Source organism: Sinohyriopsis cumingii, chromosome 15, assembly GCF_028554795.1.
Source record: "Sinohyriopsis cumingii isolate HCF-2022 chromosome 15, ASM2855479v2, whole genome shotgun sequence".
Classification (NCBI taxonomy): Eukaryota; Metazoa; Mollusca; class Bivalvia; order Unionida; family Unionidae; genus Sinohyriopsis; species Sinohyriopsis cumingii.
Genome location: NC_142975.1, coordinates 133,713,458 through 133,736,369, shown reverse-complemented (window position 1 = coordinate 133,736,369; position 22,912 = coordinate 133,713,458). Strand labels below are relative to the sequence as shown.

The window sequence follows — 22,912 nt, the reverse complement described above, 5'->3', positions numbered from 1 at the left end:
CCGCTGTGGCAGGGGCTGATTTTTTTTAAACGCCTGCGAGGGTTGGGCGGCGAGTTGGAGGGGCAGTTCCTGAGCTGCCTGCTTCCGAACTTCTTAAATTTTTCCTCCAAAGAGTAAAGGCGACCCAAACGGAGTCATCCGTAAAGCCAGAGTATGATGGGGCTTGAGTGACGTGGACTGCAGACATATGTCACATCGTATCAGGTCTAAGTTGGCAGAAGCAGTCAACGCATTAGCCATGAAATGGTGAGCTGCCCTGTTAATAACTCTAGCAATCCGGGCCGTCGCTTCCCAAGCGTGGTCATTGTCGGATTTTTCTGTGAGTCGGAAAAATGGCTAATGAAGACAAGTCTAACATTGAAGACGTAGCGACTATGTTCTGGACTAGCTTTGACATGGCATGGAACACATTTTTGTCCACTTTGTAAAACAGTGGAGCGGACATGTGAACTGCTGCCATATTTTTGTCCAGGGCCAGAAGATCCGTACTGAAGGCGTCTGAATGAGTTTTGTACCAGCGACACGAGAACGTTGCTGGTACTTGGCTTTCTGAAAAGAATGCCTTAGCATTCCCCGGATCACCTATTCGTCCTGATAGACAATCAATGATATCCTTAATTTTTCCCGACTGGGGAAGGAGCCGGAAGGACGGCGTCCCTTCCTCACCGTCAAGATCTACAGATGCCTTAACTTTGTAGTCTGGATTGGCGGTAGGAGGTGGAGGGCATTCTAAAGTTGCCAACACCCTATAAATTTCTTCCACTGCTGCCTTGAAGCCAAACTCAGTCCGTTCCATGGTTGGATCTGTGTACGGCTGATTTGCAGGAGTTTCATCACCCTCACTATGTGCCAAGTCGTGTTCTGTAATAGCTTACATTTCTGGATAGAGCAAACCAGGTGGCATAGATGATGCGATTCCGTCATCATTAACACTGTCACTAACTCTCCCTTGTGGATAAGCCATGAACATATGGACGGCCAGCCCTGCCGGCTGGTTTGTCTGGCTTGTGGTCAGTCTGAATGTTGGTGACGGTCCTGCTATCACCAGCACCGGCTGTTCCAATGGCCTGGCTGGACGGACAGATTTCTCACTAAAATCTCTGCCATAGTAATGGTATGTTGCCGGCGGTACAGCTTGATGGACGGATTTATCACTAAAATCCCCGTAAGTCATGTTTGGTCGGACCGTTTTAGCAATAGGGTCCCTATGCTGGGACAGTTGGACGGCCGGTGACGTACGGTTGTATAAAGAAATGGATCCGGTAAAAACCCCATGCATCCTGACTTACAGGCCCGAAGGCCATGCTCGGACATGCGGGGGGACTTATGCCCACTGGGCAGCCTAAAATTGGGGGAACATTCCCCCAAAGAGTCAGAAAAAGCTGTGGAAGCGAGCGAGGGAAATAAGGGTAATATCTGGCCTGATGTCAATAGCTGCGTCGTCGTTTCCTGGACCAAACGATGCATCTGTTCAAAGTTGGACTGTTGTACCCTGTCAACATTATTTTCCTCCATTGCCGCTGATGTTACTGTGGCTGACGGTTGCAAACGACGAACTTTAGGTGAAGGGGGACCCCAACGTCCCCCACAAGGCTCGCAATGGAGGCTGTCTTCAGATGTATACTGAGGACATCAATGCTGTCTTTCTTCGACTTATTCCGTCTATCCCTCCCTTTTGCTGCCTTCTGGACTACATCAGCCCACGTTTGCCCTGTCCAAGTATTACACACGCTGCATGGTATAGATGATGTACACTTGGTACATACAATATAAGAGTCATGGTTGTCTTCTTATGCTTTGAACTTCTTGCATTTCATGCATTTGGTTGACATTTCTACTGAAACGACACAAGAAAAGAAAACAAAGCACAAATTAGCAATTCAGCATGTTATTAATTCGCTAATACCACAACCGTTACTAACGGAGTAAGCGAAATTTGTCAGTATCGCGTTAACTCTTAATTGACAACACGAGTTCCGCAATAGTGTGTGTAACATGGTCTTCAGAAAACGAAATCCGTAAGGGTGACAAAGTCACTCAATTTTGAAAAAAAATTTTTAAAATAATGTATACAACCTGTAGAAGAATGATTGTCCAACGCAATAAATCCAAATTTAACTTCGGATGGTCCAATTTAACGCTAAGATGGCTTGGATTGTTTGGAGGTATAATGTACGTGTTATTTGTACAAGTGAAGCTTAAAAACTAGTGACACCTGGCGGTGGCAAGGGGAGGTAAGGTGCAAGAGTTATTGCCCTTTGGTCTATATGAGATAGACCGAAAAGACGAATTTTCGTCTTTTAGTAGGGCTGGATTTGAGAGGTAGCAGGCTTATATCCCCTAACATTAATGTGATCGGGGAACGTATTTGAAGGAGAAATAAATTTTGCTGAATCTGCACTGCATGTTACAATAAAATAAATAAATGAAATGTTTATTTGAAAATAAAATGAAAGAAACTATCCTTGTATTGTTATCATTTATTCTTCTTTTTTATCATCAGAAGCAATTTATTAAAGAAAATATATATATATATCCACGAACTCTGTACATGTAGCATATGGCACAATGTAGACTATTGCTGATGTCAGATAATACTAGACACATTATTCATTGAAATGAATATAGAGAAATGAATTGCATTTGGTTGTACTCAAAGGTTTGAATATATTATCATACTGAAAACTGGATCAAACAAATCGTAAACAAGAGAGGGAGAGAGTGTGGCAGTTTATAGTGATATCTAGCACTGGGGCATCATACTGCAGACATGCAGCACGATATCCCACCCAGTCACATTATCCTGACACCAGGCCGACCAGTCTTAACACTAACCTCTTAATGCGGAGCGCCTAGCAAGGAAGCTGTTAGTAAAAATTTTGTAAGTCTTCGGTATGACTTGGCTAGGGTTTGAACCCATGATCTCCTGCCTCTGAGGCAGACACTCTAACCACTTGGCCACTGGAGCGGTCATGGTTGGTTTTAAAAACAAATATATTCAATGTCGGGGGGTGGGGGGCGGGATTTGTTCTTATTAAATTCTTAAAATAAGTTAGTACCTGTTTTTATGAATTTAGTTTTTCTAATTAGTTGTTCTAATGCATAAAAGGTTTAATTAGAGAGGGAAAGAATCCCCATACCAATTATTTCCCTGGGGGCTGGGGTGGGGGGAAGGATCCATGCGAGGAGGAATTTATTTACCACTACACCAGTGAAAGGAAACCAAGGTAGGCATCCCTAAGTCAACCTACTTTGTCTTAAAATAAACAGCATACTTAAAAGAAACCAAAGTTGTCTTCCAGGGTTGGCATGCTTTGTAGATAAAATAGCCTTTATATTTGATGGGCTAAGTTGAAACAAGTTTATTTCTTTCTTACAAGGTGTGTTTATTCACCACCCATGTTTCTACTCTTTGCCACCTTGTTATCATCATACTTGATACAAACAGTACATTGATTCATTGTTGTTTGCCAAATAACATTCTTCCAGATTGAATTTCAGCTAGACATACATTGCTGTTTCATTTACTTTGATCCATGCGATCACAATTTACCGTTTTTCAGTGAAATAAGCAATCCTACAAAATGTAATGCAATCTGTAAGAAAAGATACATATTTAATTTTATAAGGCACAAAACCAGCACATAATCACATAACTGTCTTGAATGGTCATAATATAGGTTGAAATTCTGAATACAGATCAACAAAGATCATCAATGATCCATTTCAGTTGTGTGTTTCAGCATAACAAAATCAAATCTTTTTACAAATGGTGAGTTCCACTTTTGGTCCTGGAATGCTGGCTGTTTTGTTGTCTTCTTCGTTTATTACTGTTTTGTCTTTTGTTTTCTGATAGCAATCCAGACCAGTTAATCTTTTAAACCTGAAACTGGCTTGGGTAATGGGGAAAGTTTGTCTGATGCCTTGATGCTTTTTACTCCATAATATTAGCATGATTACCTTAGCTGAGTAAACAAGCAAGTAAGGTCATTTCCATCAAAGCAAACTACCACTGATTTTTCAGGGTCGCTTCCATCAAAGCAAACTACAATGAGTTTTTAGGGTATTACAATTATTTTCAAAGCATTATTTCTGAAGCTTCTTTATTGTATTTTAAATATATTATTTAAGTTTAGTGGAGTGGTGCCTATGATTTGAACCCAAGGGATGTACTTAATTCAGTGCAAGTTACAAATTTTAATGTAAATGCAGTGATTCCATAATTGCATGTGCTTACTAAATGCAGGCATTGAACCAAATACTATGTTGTTCCTTGTTATCATACTGGTATCACATATTAATGAGTTTGGTATGATCATTTGTTTAATTAAAATATTGGCTGATTCTTCTAAACAAGGCTATTCCTGTTTTTGATATTATGATTGCATGTAATATAAGAAGCTTCTTTGGAAAAAGGGGTGAGTGTTGGAAGTCTATGCAACTGCATTGTTTTAACTTCTAATTGGCAATTTGAATCTTGAGTTTGTAAATTTTAATTGGAAATCACAGGGATGGAAGAATGGTGTTACTGTTATTATTAAGGTGTAAGGTGTTGATACAGATGAAGCTTACATAAAATAACCTGGAAACAGGGAACCAAAAGCTGTCTGCAGAATTTTCTGAAGTGTAAAACAATTCTAGATCAGTATCACATGACTGTTCACATCCAATCAGACAGCAGCAAAAAAACGCAGTCAATTAATACAAATTGGAATTTTGTAAGGGTTTTCTAAGAATTACTGTCATTAAGGTACTGTTTGCATACTAGTCTGGGCAGCTTGATTTTGCAGTAACTTTCACACTTTTGTAATTGGGGGAGGGGTGCATTTTCTTCACATTCTCTAATTTATTGGAAAGCTGAGAACTAGTTTTTCCATTATAAACAGTACATGTAGAAGGAGCTCAACGTGAGCTTAATTCTAATACTTATCAGGCATTACACAGAGGCAAAAGTCATTTATAAACAGTACATGTAGAAGGAGCTCAACGTGAGCTTAATTCTAATACTTATCGGGCACTACACAGAGGCAAAAGTCATTACATATGGAAAAAAAGCTGATAAAGAAAATAAAAACATTTTCAGGGTTGAATTAGTTCTCTTTGAAACTTGATAGATAATGTAAATAATCAGTCATCAATGTGGCTAAAGAGTTGGGGGCACTTTTAAGAATGACAATTAACCTGGAGTCTTTGACCAAGTATCTGACCCAAAAATTAATCTACAAAGAACCTTGGGCATTTATTAAATTATATGTGTTGCATGTACATTTCATTTATGAATCAACTTATTTTGTATTATGTCGTTCTAGCTTAGTTAACAATTTGCCAAAATATTATGTCGTGCAGTGCATACACTGGATATTACTGATCTTCAAAAAGTTTATATTTCTGACAAAAGAATTATTTTTCAGCATTTCATTACCATTTCATCACATGATATCATGACATTAGCATGGGTTATGCTGTCAAAGGGGTATCCATTTGAACACTACAGCTACTGTAAAATTTTATGAAAAAAATTGTTTGCAGCATTTAGTGCCATCTGGAGTGTCAAGTGAACCTAGTCCTTTAAAATGTACTACTTTGACGAACGTTCCATAACATGCCTTATGGTAACTGAACAGGTCTCCAGAGTCTTTGTCAGTAATTTCAGTTATCACCGAAGGGCAAGGTTGTATGTTATTTACATATAGTGGGAGTAATAAACACTGTGGACAAAAATAAGTCTTTTGTCCAAGTTAGACATTTGTCTTTCATGTAGGTTCAATTATATATGTCCTATTATTGACAATTCCCAAGTGTCCTGTATGGTCTTTTAATCCAAATTTTAGTGTAATGATCACAAGAAATCTTAAGTTATACCTGCTCTACAAGAAGTTTCCAAAGCCTAGCATACAAAGTCCTGCAGAATCCTCTCTTCTGGACTGATATACTGACCAGCTGCCGTAACCAAAGGAACTGTGGTTGACTGGACCGATACACAGAATGAACTGTCCTTGTTATGAAGTTCAACACAATATCAACCACCTGTCAGAAATAAATAATAGGTTTGGTGATTAAATTCAACATAGTACTATTATAACAGTGGGCAGCAAGGTGGAAATGGGGAGGGGGAATGAATAATTGAGAAAGTATTTTAGTAATGCAATTTCCCTATTGCTGATAAGCTGACGGAGTATGGTATGTATTTTCATAGCTGACATTTACTATTTAACTTATTAATGTTTTCCCTCTTTGACAAAAGCTTCAGCTAAACAGGGACAAAAAGTTAATGAAACAAAAAAAATCAGGAAGAGCTGAAATCTCTCTCTCTCTCATATCGAGCCATATTTTATTTTGATCACAAGGTGCAAGAAGAAAAATGCAATGGAATACATATGCCTCTCTCTTTGTAACTCTCTTTGTAAAAATATGGAGAAAGCATTTTAGCATTAATGATGCAATTTCCCTATTGCTGATAATCTAAAATAGCATACAGTGATACCTTTAACATTGATGAAACCAGAAGTTACTATAGTTTAATTCCCCACAGCATCACTAATTTTATCCTATCTGTAACTCAATCAATTTTTAGATCAGCCATATTATATGTAACTAAAAGTACATAATACATTTAAAATACTTCAAGTGAAACAAATTAGGTTGTTGTTGTTGTTGTTGTTGTTGAATGGTTTAATGCCATTTTTCAGCACAAGATAGGCTATACATGGCAGCCAGTATAACTGGTGGAGGAAGAACCCTGGAAAACCCCAGGAAGAACCACCGAACCACAAGCTGTTACTGGCAAGCTTTCTCATGTACCCATGTTAGCCAAGCCTGAGACTCGAACCCATGCATACAGAGGTGAGATTGCAGTGATCTGGAACAGTGAGCACTTTAGACCACTTGGCCACTCTGGGTCCCAACAAATTAGGTACTTTTAGTTACATTTAATGATCCTGACCTGAAAGGTTACCGAGTTACAGATAGGATAAAATTTATGATGCTGTGTGGAATGAAGTGAAAAAGATCAAGACGAGGTATTGATCTGGCCGTGTCTTATACTCAGCATCAACATATATACAAATGAAGTATGGACATTTTACAAAATTCACTCATTCAATTTCTACTTTGCATAGACTTACAGGCCAGCAAATATGGTATTGACGCCATGCCAACAAGCTGAACCATTTTCACATAGGCTGCCTGATTAAACTGATGAGAATGAGATGGCAGGACACAGAGATTTTCACATGGGCTGACATTCCCAGCATCAACATTCTGCAGATGAAATCATTATTTAGATGGACAGGTAACATCCCCAAGTTGTCAGAAGAGCAACTAACACAGAAGATCTTCTATGACGAGCCAAAGGGGGGAAAGCAATCATAGATTGGTCAGAAGAAATGTTTTGAAAGATTCCCTCAGGTCATCCTGTAAACACTTCAACACTGACCCTGAGTCATGGGAATACTCTGCAGAGGGTCACTCCACCTGGTGCAGTCTCATCCATACTGGAGCTACAGACTCTGAAAGGAGAAATGCTGAGGCAGTGCTTAAGTACAAGCAGTGTAAATCTCAACACATCCTCTATTAATCAAGGAACCAGAGCAGCATATCCAGTCAAGTTTGACAGTTCAGAGCACAAACTGGCCTGGTAAACCACACACAGTGACTGTCTCAGATAAACCGAACCAGTAAGTGATAATTTCCTGAAAAGTATGTTGGTCTGAGGCCTGGGGGACAATTTCTTTAGCTGCAGACTGGTCATATGTAAGCAGCACTAGCCTGCCACACCTTTAATATTTTCTATTTGTTCTCATAAATTTAAGAAAATGTCCTTTTTAATCCTTAATACATCTGAAAACAGCGATGCAAGTATAAGTTGCTTGATAGTGGGAGACTGTTGGTTTAAAATACCTAACATTTGGGATCAAGACTGGTTCTATGAGTGGGCAATAAATAATCCCTTATCTATTTGTCTCTGATCATATCTCCATTGAGGCTGAGACTGAATGGGCTTACACGACTGCTGAGGGTGAATTGCAAGTTGGATAGTCAGTTCTTGAGATACCTATCTCCACATTCCTCACTTCTGCATTAGCAAACAGCAATGGTGACCCAAATGGTGTGGCTTAAACGATGTAAAATGACGATCTGTGTCTTGCTGAACAAAGTCCAAGCTAGCAGAGGCATTCAAAGCATTCACCATAGAATGGCGTGCTGTTCTCCTGGTCACATCTGCAATTCTAGCCATCAGTTCGCAGGCATGATCATTATCCAATTTTTTTGGGTAAGCTACCATATATACTCATGCATAAGCTCATTTGTGTATAAGCCCGCCCCAAGTGAATACTAGGTATAAACACTAAAAGGTGCATGACCTGCATATAAGCTGAACCACATGTCTGAGATGACATCACAAGATGCACACAGTAAGTTCTAAAATGAAAATTTGTTAAAATTTAGTTCATGCACAACTTGATGATCTTGAATTATTGTAGGTACACATTGCCAGTGTTGCAATGCGGTTTGAGGGAGGAACTGGTGGTGTGGTAAGATGATGTAATGTCAAATTATAAGGCTTAGTCAGTGGCTAACGCTTGGATAGGGGTATTGTACATGTACCTTGAAACTGAGAGGCAGACAGGGAATTATGCAAGAGAATGTTATTAGCCTCTTACTTGCTGTCTTCATGGGGCTTGTTGGAGAATCACATGGGGGGAATGAGCAGAACTGTTTCTATTAGTTGGCATTGGCAGCAGAATTCAAAGAGCCAACCAAATTAGATAATCTTACGTAACAATGCATGATCATATAGAGTACCATGCTATCAGTCACTTCTCTGATTTTTCAAAGGTACAGACAACGAATGTAGATTTTCACCTCTATGGCTTTTCAATGGTACAGACAAGGGATTTAGAGTCTCTGCATCAAACTTTTCTTATGGATTTGTGCTGATTTGTGCTGGATTTGAATCTGGTGGTTTTCCATGTGCAAACAGACTTTCTGCTCATCTTCCTGATTTTGTGTCGTAACAGTTGAGTCGACCCTATTACTCGCCATCAATGGCCAATTATAATGTGTCATTATGGAGAACTGGTCTCTGTCAAACTTAGACAAGAACTTTCTATTCGAAGCATTCATTTCAGCCCAGGATTAACAAAGTCTTGTCAATTCCTTTGTTCAGGGAATGTAGCAGCAACAGGGGACTGTAGCAGAAACAGTGTTAATGATAATCAAACAGTTATCGGAATAGATAATTTCACCCATGTGCAACTGGAAGTGTCGTTAACACGTCCTAATATTTTGAAGTGACCCAACTGTCAAGGACGTAGGTGGTATTGCATAATACTCTGGCTACATTATCTGAAAGTGTTTCACTCCTTGATTGACTCCAGGAATAGTGGCACAAGGAAAGCATAGACCAATCTGACAAGCTATTTTTTGGGGCATGCAGAATCATTGCTGCCGGAGGTCCCAGTCATGGACAACAATGCAGCGCTAGGGGAAGACAACTTCCATCCCTTCAGTGACAGTCGCAATATACCAGGCAGAATCCTTGCCATTCATGGAGACAGTGCATCAGAGTCTTCACCAACAAATTCAAGAAGGTGCACAGATTCCTACAGCTCACACCTTATGTTGAGGGAATTCCAGTACAGGTCTCAGAACTACCGAATTTAACGACTGGGAGTAATCAAATTGTCCATTTTGCTCTTTCTGCATTTTCCATGGAACTTACAGGTGTAGTTGTAAACACTACATTGATTTTTCAACCAATTTAAAATTCCACAGCACTATCCTTTTTTCTCCATGTACCAGTTTGGCAATTTTCATTTAATACCTTTTTGAAAAACACTATGCGATATCTACCATATATACCTATATCTCGGCCCTTGGCTATTTACAGAAACTGAACAATATCCTGATCCAATCAATTTCTTTCTTATTCAAATACTTATGCACAAAATTACAAACATTTGCCGCAGACTACCACTGATAAATGTATTCTACAAAAAACTTGTTCTAGTCCTACCTAGATTCACTCACGATGCCATCCATATGGCTCTATTTAAGTCCATATTTCTCCTTGCACTTCATGCATTCTTGCGGTCAAGGGAAATGACAGACAACCTGGTTGCAGAGACCCAACTTAAGCTCTCTTGGGTTCAGATCAGTGGCATTGGTTTAGTTGTCGAGTTTACACATTACACACTTTTGCCTAAGTGTCATATCCCAAAAAGTACAAGACCAGTGCCCTGTCCATGTGCAGCATCACTATTTACAATTACCTGTCTGGCTTTTGGAACCACTCTTCCTTACCTCTTGGAGGGGGGGTGTTCCTATAACTAGGCAGGAGTTCAACCAAGCCTTGCACACATTGCTCGTGCTATGTGGTTTTAATCCTCATTTATTCAAAACTCATACTTTTCAGGATTAGTGCAGCATCAGGGTGCTAAGCAATGTCTATCAGACAGTACTTTCCAGGTCTTGGATAGGTGTCAGTCGTATCCCTTTGAGAAATGTATCTACCTGAGTGATACAATTTCCAGTTTCTAATTTTGTGCTGACATAGGCTGTTTTGCACAACAACATAGCACTTCCTGCTTCCTGGTTCTGCTTTTCAATCTTCTTCTTTCAGGTCTTCAGGATGCACAGACCAATACAGATGTCTACATCATATGGACACTATACTTCACATGGGTTCATTGGAGAGCACTTCACTTCATATGGGTGCATGCAAGACATGACCATCTTAGAACACGTCATTCTTCAGTTATGGATAGTGTGTGCACAGCTTGGCAGTCTCATGGGTGCACAGACTAATATGGCACTGCTCTTCATATAGATTTATTGGACAGCACTTCATATGGGTTCATTGAAGATGTGACCATCTTGCATCATTCTCCCACTGTCATTCAGTGGTATGGAATACAAACATTTCTGGATATTGTGTGCCATTTTGACACAACATGTGCAGGACTGGTGGTGCTAATGGGGAAATCAGTGGACCAAAACAATATATCTGGTGAATTGTGACAATTCTGCATCTGATGAAATCATTAACAAAGGCCGATCCAAAAATACCTCTTATAATGAAATTTGTTCGAAGACTAATATGGTGTGCTGCCAAAGGACAATTCGTTATTCAGGCTCGCCATATACCTGGTAGGGACAACCTTACAGCTAATGCTAATTCTCAATTTCAGAACAAGAAGTTCTGACACTTGGTGTCCCAAGCAGATCAAACTCCTGTTGTGTGCCCCCAGCTACTGAGTTGATGCTGTTCTGACACAATGCGTGCAGGACTTGAGGTGTTTATCAGTCTCCAATAATACTAGGTCAGTGTGCAGAAATGGCTTCCTAATGTTTGGTGAATTTTATGGCCATGTCTGGCATTGTTGGGCATGCTTACTCTCTGCACATACTTTCAAAAGATGTTTTGATTTATTTTGTCACATACTGTCACACTAGGGTACAGCTGCAGTATTCTACAATTAATCTGTACCTTGAAAGGATTCGATTCCATTACCTACAGGCGGGACATAATATCCCTTTCCTGGAGTCTAACAGGCTGCAGTGTATAATTTGTGGGATAAAAAGGAACAACATTTCGAATAGTAAGCCCAGATTTTCTATTACATACAGGATGGTGGTGCAGTTGTCTGCTATGTTAAGTGAGGAAGTATTTTCACCAGAGATGGATTTGTCACTGCAGTGCATGTGTCTGGTGGCATTTTGGGGGGGGGGTTCTTGCGATGTGGTGAATTCACAGTTCGACCATTGCAGAGCATTTCTTGAGGCAAGTACCCGAGGATTCAAGATGTGACATCTACAACAGATAAATCTATGTTTTACTGACCTTGCCATCTTTAAAACTGGTCATATTTTGTGCTGGAGTCAAGATTTCATTCTTCTGAAACTTTCAGTTGTGCCCAGTCTCCTGTATGGAGCAATATTTGAGTCAGCAATGGCAAGGTGCTTTGGCTGAAGGTCATGGGACAAATGCGTATTTATTTGTGGATTCCATAGGCCATCCGTTTAGTAGTGAACTTTTTCTGTTGTACTTGAAGCTCCTGCTGGCACGCATTGGCGATGATGAGTACAATGTTTCTAGTCATTCATTTCGGATGCAAGCAGCCACAACTGCAGCTGCAGTTGGTATGGAGGACCATCTAATTAGGACTTTAGGATGATGTCATTTTATATGCACTACATCAGAGTTCACCCTAACCGACTCCTTTCTGCAGAGGAATAGTTGTGTACATACATTTGGTATCATGTGCTTTGGACACCAGTCCTTTCAAATGGATTTTCACATTCCAAACTGGCATCCTCTTGGGGGCTCTCATTTGATATATATTTTAATATCAAATTCAATTTGGCATTTTTCCCCAATTGGATACTCATGAGCTATGCTAATAAAGTAAAGATCATGCCTGTTAGTTACATTTCTTTTACAGTTGTAAATAGGAAAAATATAAGAATATTTTCATCATGCTGAGATCAGCCTAGCTCTATTCCATGAATCTGGGATCAACCCAAAATACCCTTATGCGGGGTTCAGCCTAGCATAGATTTAGTTAAGATGGGATCAGCCCAGAATGCACTTTAATGCTGGGATCAGCCTAGCACCAATTATCCTTGAGTTGGGATCAGCCCAGAATACACAATAATTCTGGGATCAGCCTAGCACAGATTTTACTTGAGCTGGGATCAGTCTAGCACCAATTCTACTTGAGTTGGGATCAGCCCAGAATATACAATAATGCTGGGATCAGCCTAGCACATATTTAACTTGAGCTGGGATCAGCCGAGCACCAATTCTACTTGAGGTGAGATCAGCCTAGAATATACTGTATTGCTGGGATCAGCCTAGCAAAGATTGGAATCGGTCATTTTCATTGAGCTGGGACTTGAATGCTGGTATCAGTCTAGCACAGATTTTACTTGAGCTGGGATCAGCCTAGCAGTCTACAGAACCTGGGATCAGACTAGATTACTTTAATGCAGGTATCAGCCTAGCACCAATTATCCTTGAGCTGGGATCAGCCAAAAATACACAATAATACTGGGATCAGCTTAGCACAAATTTACTTGAAGATGGGATCAGCCCAGAATATACTTGAATACTGGGATCAGCCTAACACAGATTTTACTTGAGCTGGGATCAGCCTAGCACCAATTCTACTTGAGCTGGGATCAGCCCAGAATACAGTTATGCTGGGATGAGCAATCACGTGTTGATGTATGACTACCAATCTCTTTTGGCTCAATTATTGCTTATTTATGCATTATTGCATTAGACTTTTTATATCAGTGCACCAGTAATTACGCTTTTATTTTACCTTGAAATTATAAATGCCTAACTCATTAAAATGTGATCCCAGGATGACAACAATGAGCAACAATGGAGTTTGATTAAATTCTCACAATTAGGCTAGTGAGCTTGTTTACATATCTGCACCACCACATGTACATTGTAGGTTTTATCACATGCTGAATGAAGTACATCACATGGATTCAAATCAATGGGCACCACTGCAATGAACTTTAATGATATCACCAAAATAAATAATGAAGTTTCTGAAATAATGCTAAAAAAATTATGCTAATACCATAAAAACTGAGTTACAGTTTGCTTTGATGTATGTGAACTTACACCCCGTTTTACAAAACAGTGGTAATCGAGCTAATATCATGAAGTGAAAGGCAATCACACAAAAAAGTACTGGTATAGTTACCGCACAAAATTCCCTCTTAACACAAACCAGTTTCAGGGTTTTAATGATTAACTGCCTTGTATTGATTCAGAAAACAAAAGTCCACCAATTATATACAAAGGAGACATTCAGCTTTTCATTGTGTGGAAATATAGATTGATGATGATCTTAGTTGATCTATATTCAGAATTTTGGCTTTTATTATTACCATTCTTTCATGAACATTAACAGTTATGCTGGATATGTGACTTGCGCAATTGAACATGTGTACCTTTTCATAAAGATTACCTCAACTTCTAGCATCGATCAATGAAAAAGAGCACATGGATCAATGTAAATGAAACGGCTATTACCGACTAGCTGAGGTGTTACCTGGAAGAATGCAAGTTGGTCAAAACAATGAATAAAGCAAAATCTGCATCTAATATGTTTGGGAATAAATAACGAATAAAGTGATGCTAAACATGATTAGCACTGTGTAAGTAGCATACATTACAGTACAGCCTGGTCTCCCGGGAAATCTCTAACCAACCCTTGAATTATGAGGTCTTTATTTATCTTTATTTAATTTCATGTTGGAGAAATCAGAAAATAAGCACATGCAAAATAATAACAAAAGCAATCAAAGTAGTTTATAACAATTTATTAGGTGCTGGGACACTGAAAATGACGTTTTTTTACATACATATAAGTCTTAGGACATCAAAAAAATTATTTTTTGTGTTCCACAATTTACGGCCATTATGGTAATTACCAAAAAAATCTTAAAAACTTTCAAATTTAGACCTTGGCATGCAGAAAAGCAACCCTCCCCCTTTATTCCAGGCCTTTATATTTTCCTAAAGTCTTTGGCTTGCATGCGAGTACACCACTCCCTCGATAACTCGCGCACATCGGGGTCCAGAAACATCGACCGCACTATAAGTGAGGCGCGAGTTATCGAGGGACCTATAAAATAAGCCCAAAACCAATAAAGTGATTGACGACATAACGGAGAAATAAGGGGGGGGGGCGGGGTAGGCAGATTATACTGTTGAATACTCACTTTATAATCGTTCTGAGATTAAATGTTAATAAATATCTCTTCATAACGGTGTACTTTATTATTTCCTCATAGGACAACATTAATTTCAGGATAAATTACAGTATATTGAGGTGATCATCTAAAACATTATTCCACATGGTTTCCGTTCGCTTAACATGTGTACCACTTCACACATTGTGTACTACGTCACTAATTTTTATGTTGAATTGGATACATTCTAGTTTTATTGTTTGATCCAAATTAAACGTTTTTTTATATACAAAAGATTGACTCTTTTCGAGAAACTGTGTCAATCGAACAATAGATAAATATTTTTGAATGTGATAGAAGTAAAATGGAAAACAAAAAAAACAAGGGTTAATCAGTACAGATGTATTTAATTGGTCTACAAATTTAAAACAACGTAAATTAGAACAAGTTAATACTTGCTGTTTGTGCCACGCTTGACAAATATCAATTCACTTTTTGAAAAAATCAGTTTTTTTTTTTGTGTGTGTTACTCCTTGGTTTCTCTGCAGCTGAGCAAAATCCCTCAGATTTCTCAACTGCATGAGCTTTACGTAGTCAACATTTTGGGTCTCCAGCCACCTTATGGCAATATCAAAATATTGGATTGCTTCCTGTGCAGAGGGGTGGGGGGTGGAACATCTGCGTCTGCATCACTTTCAACACTTGTGTTACCCCAGTTAGAATCATCTTCTGCTGCAAATTTGTTCGCTATAGAAATAATTATAGTTTCATCTGACATGTATTCGGCTGTGGGGCAATCATTGTCAGCACAAATCCACTCCTCCATATCAAGAGAAACGCCCATCTCAGGACCATGAGTCTGTACGAATTTCTCCCAAACAGCCTCGGCATAAATGACATTAGTTTCACTGAAACATTCGAAGTCACTATCATCGTCGTTGTCTCTGTTACTGTTTTGCTTTACGTCAAAGGCAGCTCCAAGACCCTTAATCCAGCACCCAAGGTCTCTTGTAATCGATTTTTTTTTTTAATGCAACAAACACTTCCCCAAGTTGTTGATCAAAACAAAGCCGGCATGTACATGTAATTAGGTTCTCACAGAAGTACTCACGGGTTTTGATGTGACGGTCGATTGACTCTTTTCATGTTTTCAATGAACAGAATATGTTGTGATTATAATGTTTACACTGAAACGGAATTAAAGGATTAGAACGTGACTTTCACACAGGAAGACGTTTACTTGGTGTTTATTTCCTTCTCTGTTGCCACCTGTTAGCATTTACCAGAAGTTTTCATTGATCACTATTTCACCAGACTGTTTATTTACAGTATAATGACAACTATTTATCATAAAAACTTACATAATATATGATATCTTTAAACAGAGGTCTCGCTAGGATTTTAAAACTGGGTCTTTCTGCCTCTGAAGTCAATCACTAAATATCAGTACATTTTCTCACTTGGCCGCTAGTCAAAGCCTTTGAACTAGCCGCCTAGCTGTTGCATCATGTTCTTTTTTTTTTTTAATGTACTCTTATAAAATGGCAACAGTACATCAAAGAGTCTTTCAGTCACTGAATTCTGTCATTGTAAATATCAGCACAGTTAACTGATCAACACATTTTCCCACAAAGCAGGTGGCTGAAACAGGACCAGCAAATCTTTGAATTTTCCTGTGCACCTATTACATGCGTACAGAGGACTCCCGCCTCAGTGATTTTCTGCGTCCCAGATCAAAAATTGGCGTCCAAATACGCGTGATTAAGCGTTTTCGAGATCTCTGAAATTAATTCTTCTTTAGAACTTGCAAATTTCAAAATATGGATTATATTTTTACGGGCATTAATCACCATTTTCGATGATAAAACCATTCATGTATCAAGGTTTAATTTATCAATTCTTATCGTAATTTTTTCATGTTCAGCATATTTTAAAGATATTTTAAATACATTTTCTCTGGAAAAATCGGGAGCCAAGACAGACACCGCGTTATAAGTGGGATCGTGAGTTATCCGAGGGAGCGGTGTATATACGGTAGCTGCTAATGAGACCAAGTTCAACATCAAGGATGGCGCTAAAATATTACATAACATTTTTGATGTAATGTGAAACACAATTAAGCCCTGGCATGTTTACAGCCATTAAATTCCTGATTCAGGCTAGGAGTTCAGTCTGAAAGGCATCTAAGTGCTATCCAGATGTAAATGTCTTTGCTAAACAGTTTGCAATTTCTTTAATTCTAGAGAAATGTGGAAGAAGACAGAGGAAGGGACTCTACACTTCTTTGTCTAAAACTACTGAGGCCTTGACTTTATAGACCTGCATGGCGGCAGGGAGTGGAGGGCATTCTGAAGCTGGCAACACATGGTACGTTTTTTCAATGGCAGCCTTAAATCTCAGTCTTCTCCATAGTTTGATCGAAATACGTTCAATTTTCAGGCTTATCTTCACACTAAATGTGTGGGTTATCCTGGACCAGCTTTACTTCAGTATCTGTATAGAACATGCCCAGCAGTATGGAAGAGGCATTTCTGTCATCACCGTGTGTCTCAATGGGTATGCCATGAACTTATGAATAGCTGGATCTGTAGGATGAATTTGTTGTAATGGAGAGGATGGCTGGCTCACCAGTGTAATGATCAGTATTGGTGTCAGATGATACAGATGGCTTTGGAACCAGCCATGCAGCAGGTGTGTTGAAATGGACAGATCTATCAGTAGGATCCCTATCAGGGTCCACATTCAATAGCCCAATAGACCTGTATGTGGTGCCAACATTAAAAATTTACTTGCTCGCACTGGACTACATAAATATGGATGTACAGGCAGAAACTGCCCCATATTTAGTAACTGCTTCATCGCCTTTTGCACCTGGCAATATATCTGCAGCTTAAAAAACAGCATTGAAAACAGAGGAGATGCAAAACTGCAGTGCTTAGTTCTTTCAATTCTGCTGATGTAATGGTGGCAGATGGTGTTCTTATGTCTCATTTTTGGGTGGGAGAACCAACAAACTCACAACTGATTCTGTCTTTGCATACCCAAAACGTCTGGCTGTTTGGCGTTAGATTTTATCCTTTTATTCCCCTTTTTCACTCTCTTCCACAGAACAGTGAACCAAATATCCTCTGACCAGATTGCACATACACTGCTAGTCCCAGATTAAGTAGACAAATTCATTCAAGGTACATGTTGTGTACCTCCTTTGAAGCTTTATACATTTTGGGACATTTCATTGTTGAAGTGAAATGACAAGAATGAAAAATTAATAAATTAACTAATCCAGCATGTTCATAAGTCACAAAACCAACATCTGTTAATAACCAAGTGAAAGAAAAATGCAGCAAGCATGAAAACCTGAACTGCAACAAACATTAATGATACTGTGTTGGTACACATGGTCAAAATAAATAAGTCCATGAATGTGACAAATTCACATAAAAATAGGTAAAAATAATAAAAACCTGTGGCAAATTCCTTGTTAGTAATTAACAACCTCAAAAGTGTGGTGGATGGTTGAAAACAATGAATACAGATTTTTGGGAGATAACAGTGTGATGCTCTCTGCACTGTAGTGAAAGACTAAAACTAGCAATGGTAAGTTACTGTCCTTCATCGGTTTGATATAGACAGAAAAGATGATTTTCCTCTTTTTCGGAGGGCCAGATTTTGGTAGCAAGTTTATTTACCTAATGTCAATGTGATCAGGGAATGTATTTGAAGAAGTCCGGAATGTCAAAAGTGATATATCTGATGCAGTTTGAAGATTCTGTATTCCTTGATATCAATTCAAGGAATTCTGGCAGAAGTTACAGATGTTGGAAATATTCAAGAGATTTTCAAGGATAAAAACAACTTTTATTCAAAATTCAAGTTTTCAAGGTAACCCATAAAATTCAAGGATTTTTCAAGGTTATGCGATCCAACCATTTAAGATTACACCTTAATTTGCCTAATTATCTACGAATTACATAGCCCGTTACAACATACCACAGTATAACAAAACCTTGCCTACTATGCAGTTTCTACAACAGCTTCCAGGAATTGCAACGAAACATGGATCCAACATATAATCGCTACATCAACAGATTTGGCAAAGCATTTACTAGCATACCTGAATGCTTTGAAATTCAATCTGAGTCCTAGTGGGGTCCAGTTCAATAGTATGGGAGATATCTTCATTTTTCCCAAAAGTAGAAAGATTGTCTAGTTTCTCTTGAATGATGGATAAAAGCTCAGGGACTGAAAAAAAATAACATTAAAATATTGAACAGTGAGTAAATAGATTACTTAAAATAGTCATGCAAAACTTATATATAGCTACACCTTGTTATAACACTGTAGAATGGGTTGATAACTGCATTATACACCAAACCATGTCATAGTGAGAACCATGGTACATGTCAAATCACAATATATTTTGAGAACAGTATTATATACGGAACCACAGTATATAACACCAAGCTTCAGATTGTATTCCATTAGTCCATGTAGCTACCGATATACAATGGAATGATTTAGTTCACACGAGGTCCAGACTGGTACCACATTACATGACAAATATAATCATAACGAAGCATGTAGAATTGTACCTTTTATTCATTAGAATATTTATAATTAAAAAAATAGAGATGGTAACCCATGAGCATGCTTATCTGGAATAATAACACCTGGCATTCTACTTTTCAAAACTCTGATAGCCCACCTGAAATGGATATCACATTCCTTAAAACAAGAGTCACGTGAAAAGAATGATTCAACAGGCCAAAAGAATTTCCAGGAATCCATGATAAGTTTTTTCTCAACTGCTTAGTGTTGAAACCATTTTATGATATTCATCATCAATAATAAGATTTCAAGATGGCCAAAATGGATGTAAGGTCAGCACCATTTTAATTTAGGACTAACTAGATATAAGAAAAGCCCTTTGGTTAATGACCATCAATTGAGGAGTTACTGTAGCAATTACAATACTTTCAAGATGGCCACTATGTTGGCCATTAAGATGTCATCAGGCATGTTATACCTGTACCTGTAAATGTTGTTGTTGAATAATGTGAAATAGTATTATTATTATTATTATTATTACAGTAGTTGCTACCAGAAGAAAAAATAATCTCATTCTGCCAGCATTCTATAAAGAATTAAGCTTCATGAATTTTGCTTTCTAAAAAAAGAAATCAAATATTAAAGGGCTGTTCCATTAAAATATACATGGGACTGGGAGAGGCAGTTTTGTTAGCCACCCTAAGATGTGATTAGAGCTTTTAAGGCTCTACCAACAGAATTTACTTAATGTTAACATCACACCAATAGATTTATGTTTTGGTGGGAGGTACATCCTTCCACAAAACTGTACATATAAAAATTGTAATGTTTAATAGGAAATAGGGATTTTTACATTACAACTTAGAAAAAAGTAAAATTCATTATTTTTCATAAGTTTTATGTACACAATATATACTGGTATGATTGTTCAGAGAAAAATTATTTCAACTTGCATGAAATTGTACAGAGACATTTGTATAAATGCATGTCATCATGAAGAAAAAAAATAGACTTGTGTCAACATGCAACAAAATAGCTGGTTGTTGTTGTTGTTGTTGGGTTTAACACCATTTTTTCAGCACATGATAGGCTAAATATGGCGGCCAGCATTAATGGTGGTGGAAGAACCTGGGAAAACCCCAGAAAGAACCACCGACCCATGAGAAGCTACTGGCAAGCTTTCTCACATACCCACATTGGTTGAATCTTAGACTTGAACTGCCGCAAACAGAGGTGAGATGGCAGTGATCCGTAACGAAGAGCGCTCTAGACCACTCAGGGCCCCACAAAATAGCTGGTGAATCATAAAATTGTCTCTGTAGAATAACAAGTAAACTAGTCCATTATTAACTTTATTCATTTGGATGGAGCAAAACTGTCAATAATCATGTTTTTCTTATTTCTGAGATTTGTTTTTTTCACACATTTTTGAATGAAATGCAGAAGTTCCTAACGAAAATCGGACGTATCAGTACAAGCTGTACTCAATTATTCAACATACAGTTATATTTATAAATTATTTAATAAAAAAATCAAACAAACCCAAAACATTTCTCTTTATGCTTTAATTGCACTGAATCAAGAACCTGTGATTCTAAATTAATTTTATGAATAAGGCATTATCATGCATTTGTTATTCAAACAGCTACCCTTGTTTATGTGGCCTTAACATGTCAGCTGATAAAAGTAGTATAACTGAGCTAATTTCCTCTGATGAACCACACAACTCAAACTCATAAGCAATTAAACCTGGTGATAAAGGAACATCATAACTAAGCCACTGGAATTTGGCCATAGAAATTTAACTTTAACCTTCTAAGATAAAAACATTTATCTAGGAGCATATTAAATAGTCTTTTGAACATCTCAACAAAATTGTTTATTTTATCCAAATGTCCTACGCTCTGTGCTTTCTGTGGATGAAAATGTTCAAAACGTTCAAAGCTGATGACTTTCCTTTCATATATTTTGCAAGAACATTTACCTGATGACATTTATGTCAGAAACTTGTGAAAACCCTGGTTTATTATATACTTAAATGTGAAATATGGAGACTTTTTGTGAAATAATTTTCATATATTTTTCATTCCTATATTTTCACATGTGAAAATATAAGATTTCCAATCATATCATGGAATGCTCACTTGTATGTGCCGACTAAAGTTGTAAACTGCAGCAACAGCAATGAGCACACCACTCCCTCGATAACTTGAGCCCTCATAACACGCAAACCTGCTTATAATGTGGGGTCAGGTGTGGATCCCATTTATTATACCAGAAAATACCAAAAAAATGTATCCCTATTTGTTGAACTTTAAGAAAATTCATATCAAAATGGGTAACGAAAACTGAAAGATCACTCATTTTATTGTTGAAAATGTTAGAACCTGGAAATTTTAATCAACATTATGAAATATCAACTTTTAATAAGAAGTCATAATTTGTTACATTTTCTTTCCAAACATCATTCTTAGTACACTGTAATTACGATATTCAGGAAATTTTGATAAATGAAAATGTCACTTATGCCTGGTGGAGGCAGCACTTTAAATAAATACAAATTAAATAATTTTTTAATCAACTGAAATTTGTGTTCTAGTTCTATCTTTTAGTTCCTTTTAAGTGTAATCATCAAAAATGCAATGTGTCCTCTTGTAATTAAACGTAAAATGTGTCAATCTACCATAACAGCTATGTCTGCGAGCGTTTCTCTGAGAACATAATTCAGTGCTGACCATGTTTTGATATTGGACTAATGGAAGCATTTATTGTATTGTTGCACTAAATAAAAAGCTGGTCTCCTTATCACCATAATTATGTCTTATGAATCAAATAAAGAACCAGTGGCTGAGTTCGTGTCAGTTACCTCATTTCAGTTGATCAATCGAACACTTATAAATGTTATTGTGTAAACAGTCTAATTAAACTACCTATAAAAAAACAACTCATTTATAACTATGAGCAACAAAAGCAAGGCAACCAAGTGAAATGAGAACTTCATAAAATAAAGAACTTTCCTTCACAGATATGGACCATTGTGGGGAAAATGAGTTTCAGAGAATTCCTGAAATCGCACGTAGAGATATCTTAAAGGATAATAACAAGTTCACTATTACTTGCAATGAAATCGCAGCATCATATTTTACTAATAAAAAAATTGAATTTTGACGTAAACGATTGGCTCACAAAATACATGTTGCATGTTTAAGATAGAAAGGAATCTTGTTTGGAAATGTTTTTGGACTCCGATGTGTGCGAGTTAACGAAGGAGAGGTGTACATTGTGAGCTAGAGCAAATAAATAAAAACTGCCATACATTACAGACATGGAAGTTATTCTTTGATAAAAAATATATCAACAGAAGCCATTCATATTTCACAGAAGTTAATTCCCCTAACTTCACAACAACAATAAACCCACTGCAGTGCATTGCTGAATTAGACTCGGATTGTTTCAGATAGGGTCAAATAGTTTACAGGATGACAAAAATGTAATTTAGTCTGACAAATTAAGTTAACCATATCTTACCACTTACGTTACATATATTTATATGATCAGCCTATGAAAGTGAGGTGAATTTACAAAATGTGGGTGGGGGAAGTGTGTTGTTCCGAAGAGTAGTTAATCTCCTAAACTTCAATTG

General features: G+C 37.8%; 1 protein-coding gene across 1 annotated transcript in view; it reads right to left on the bottom strand.

The window, feature by feature from the left end:
* LOC149782811 (Fanconi anemia group A protein-like) overlaps window positions 1–22,912 on the bottom strand; it is a 293,000-nt gene that overhangs the window by 146,886 nt on the left and 123,202 nt on the right. Inside the window, exons 21-22 of the mRNA XM_089934328.1 lie at window positions 18,836–18,963; window positions 5,863–6,027 (exon numbers count right to left, since the gene is read on the bottom strand). Coding sequence (XP_089790454.1) covers window positions 5,863–6,027; window positions 18,836–18,963 — 293 coding nt within the window. The remainder of the gene's footprint in view (window positions 1–5,862; window positions 6,028–18,835; window positions 18,964–22,912) is intronic.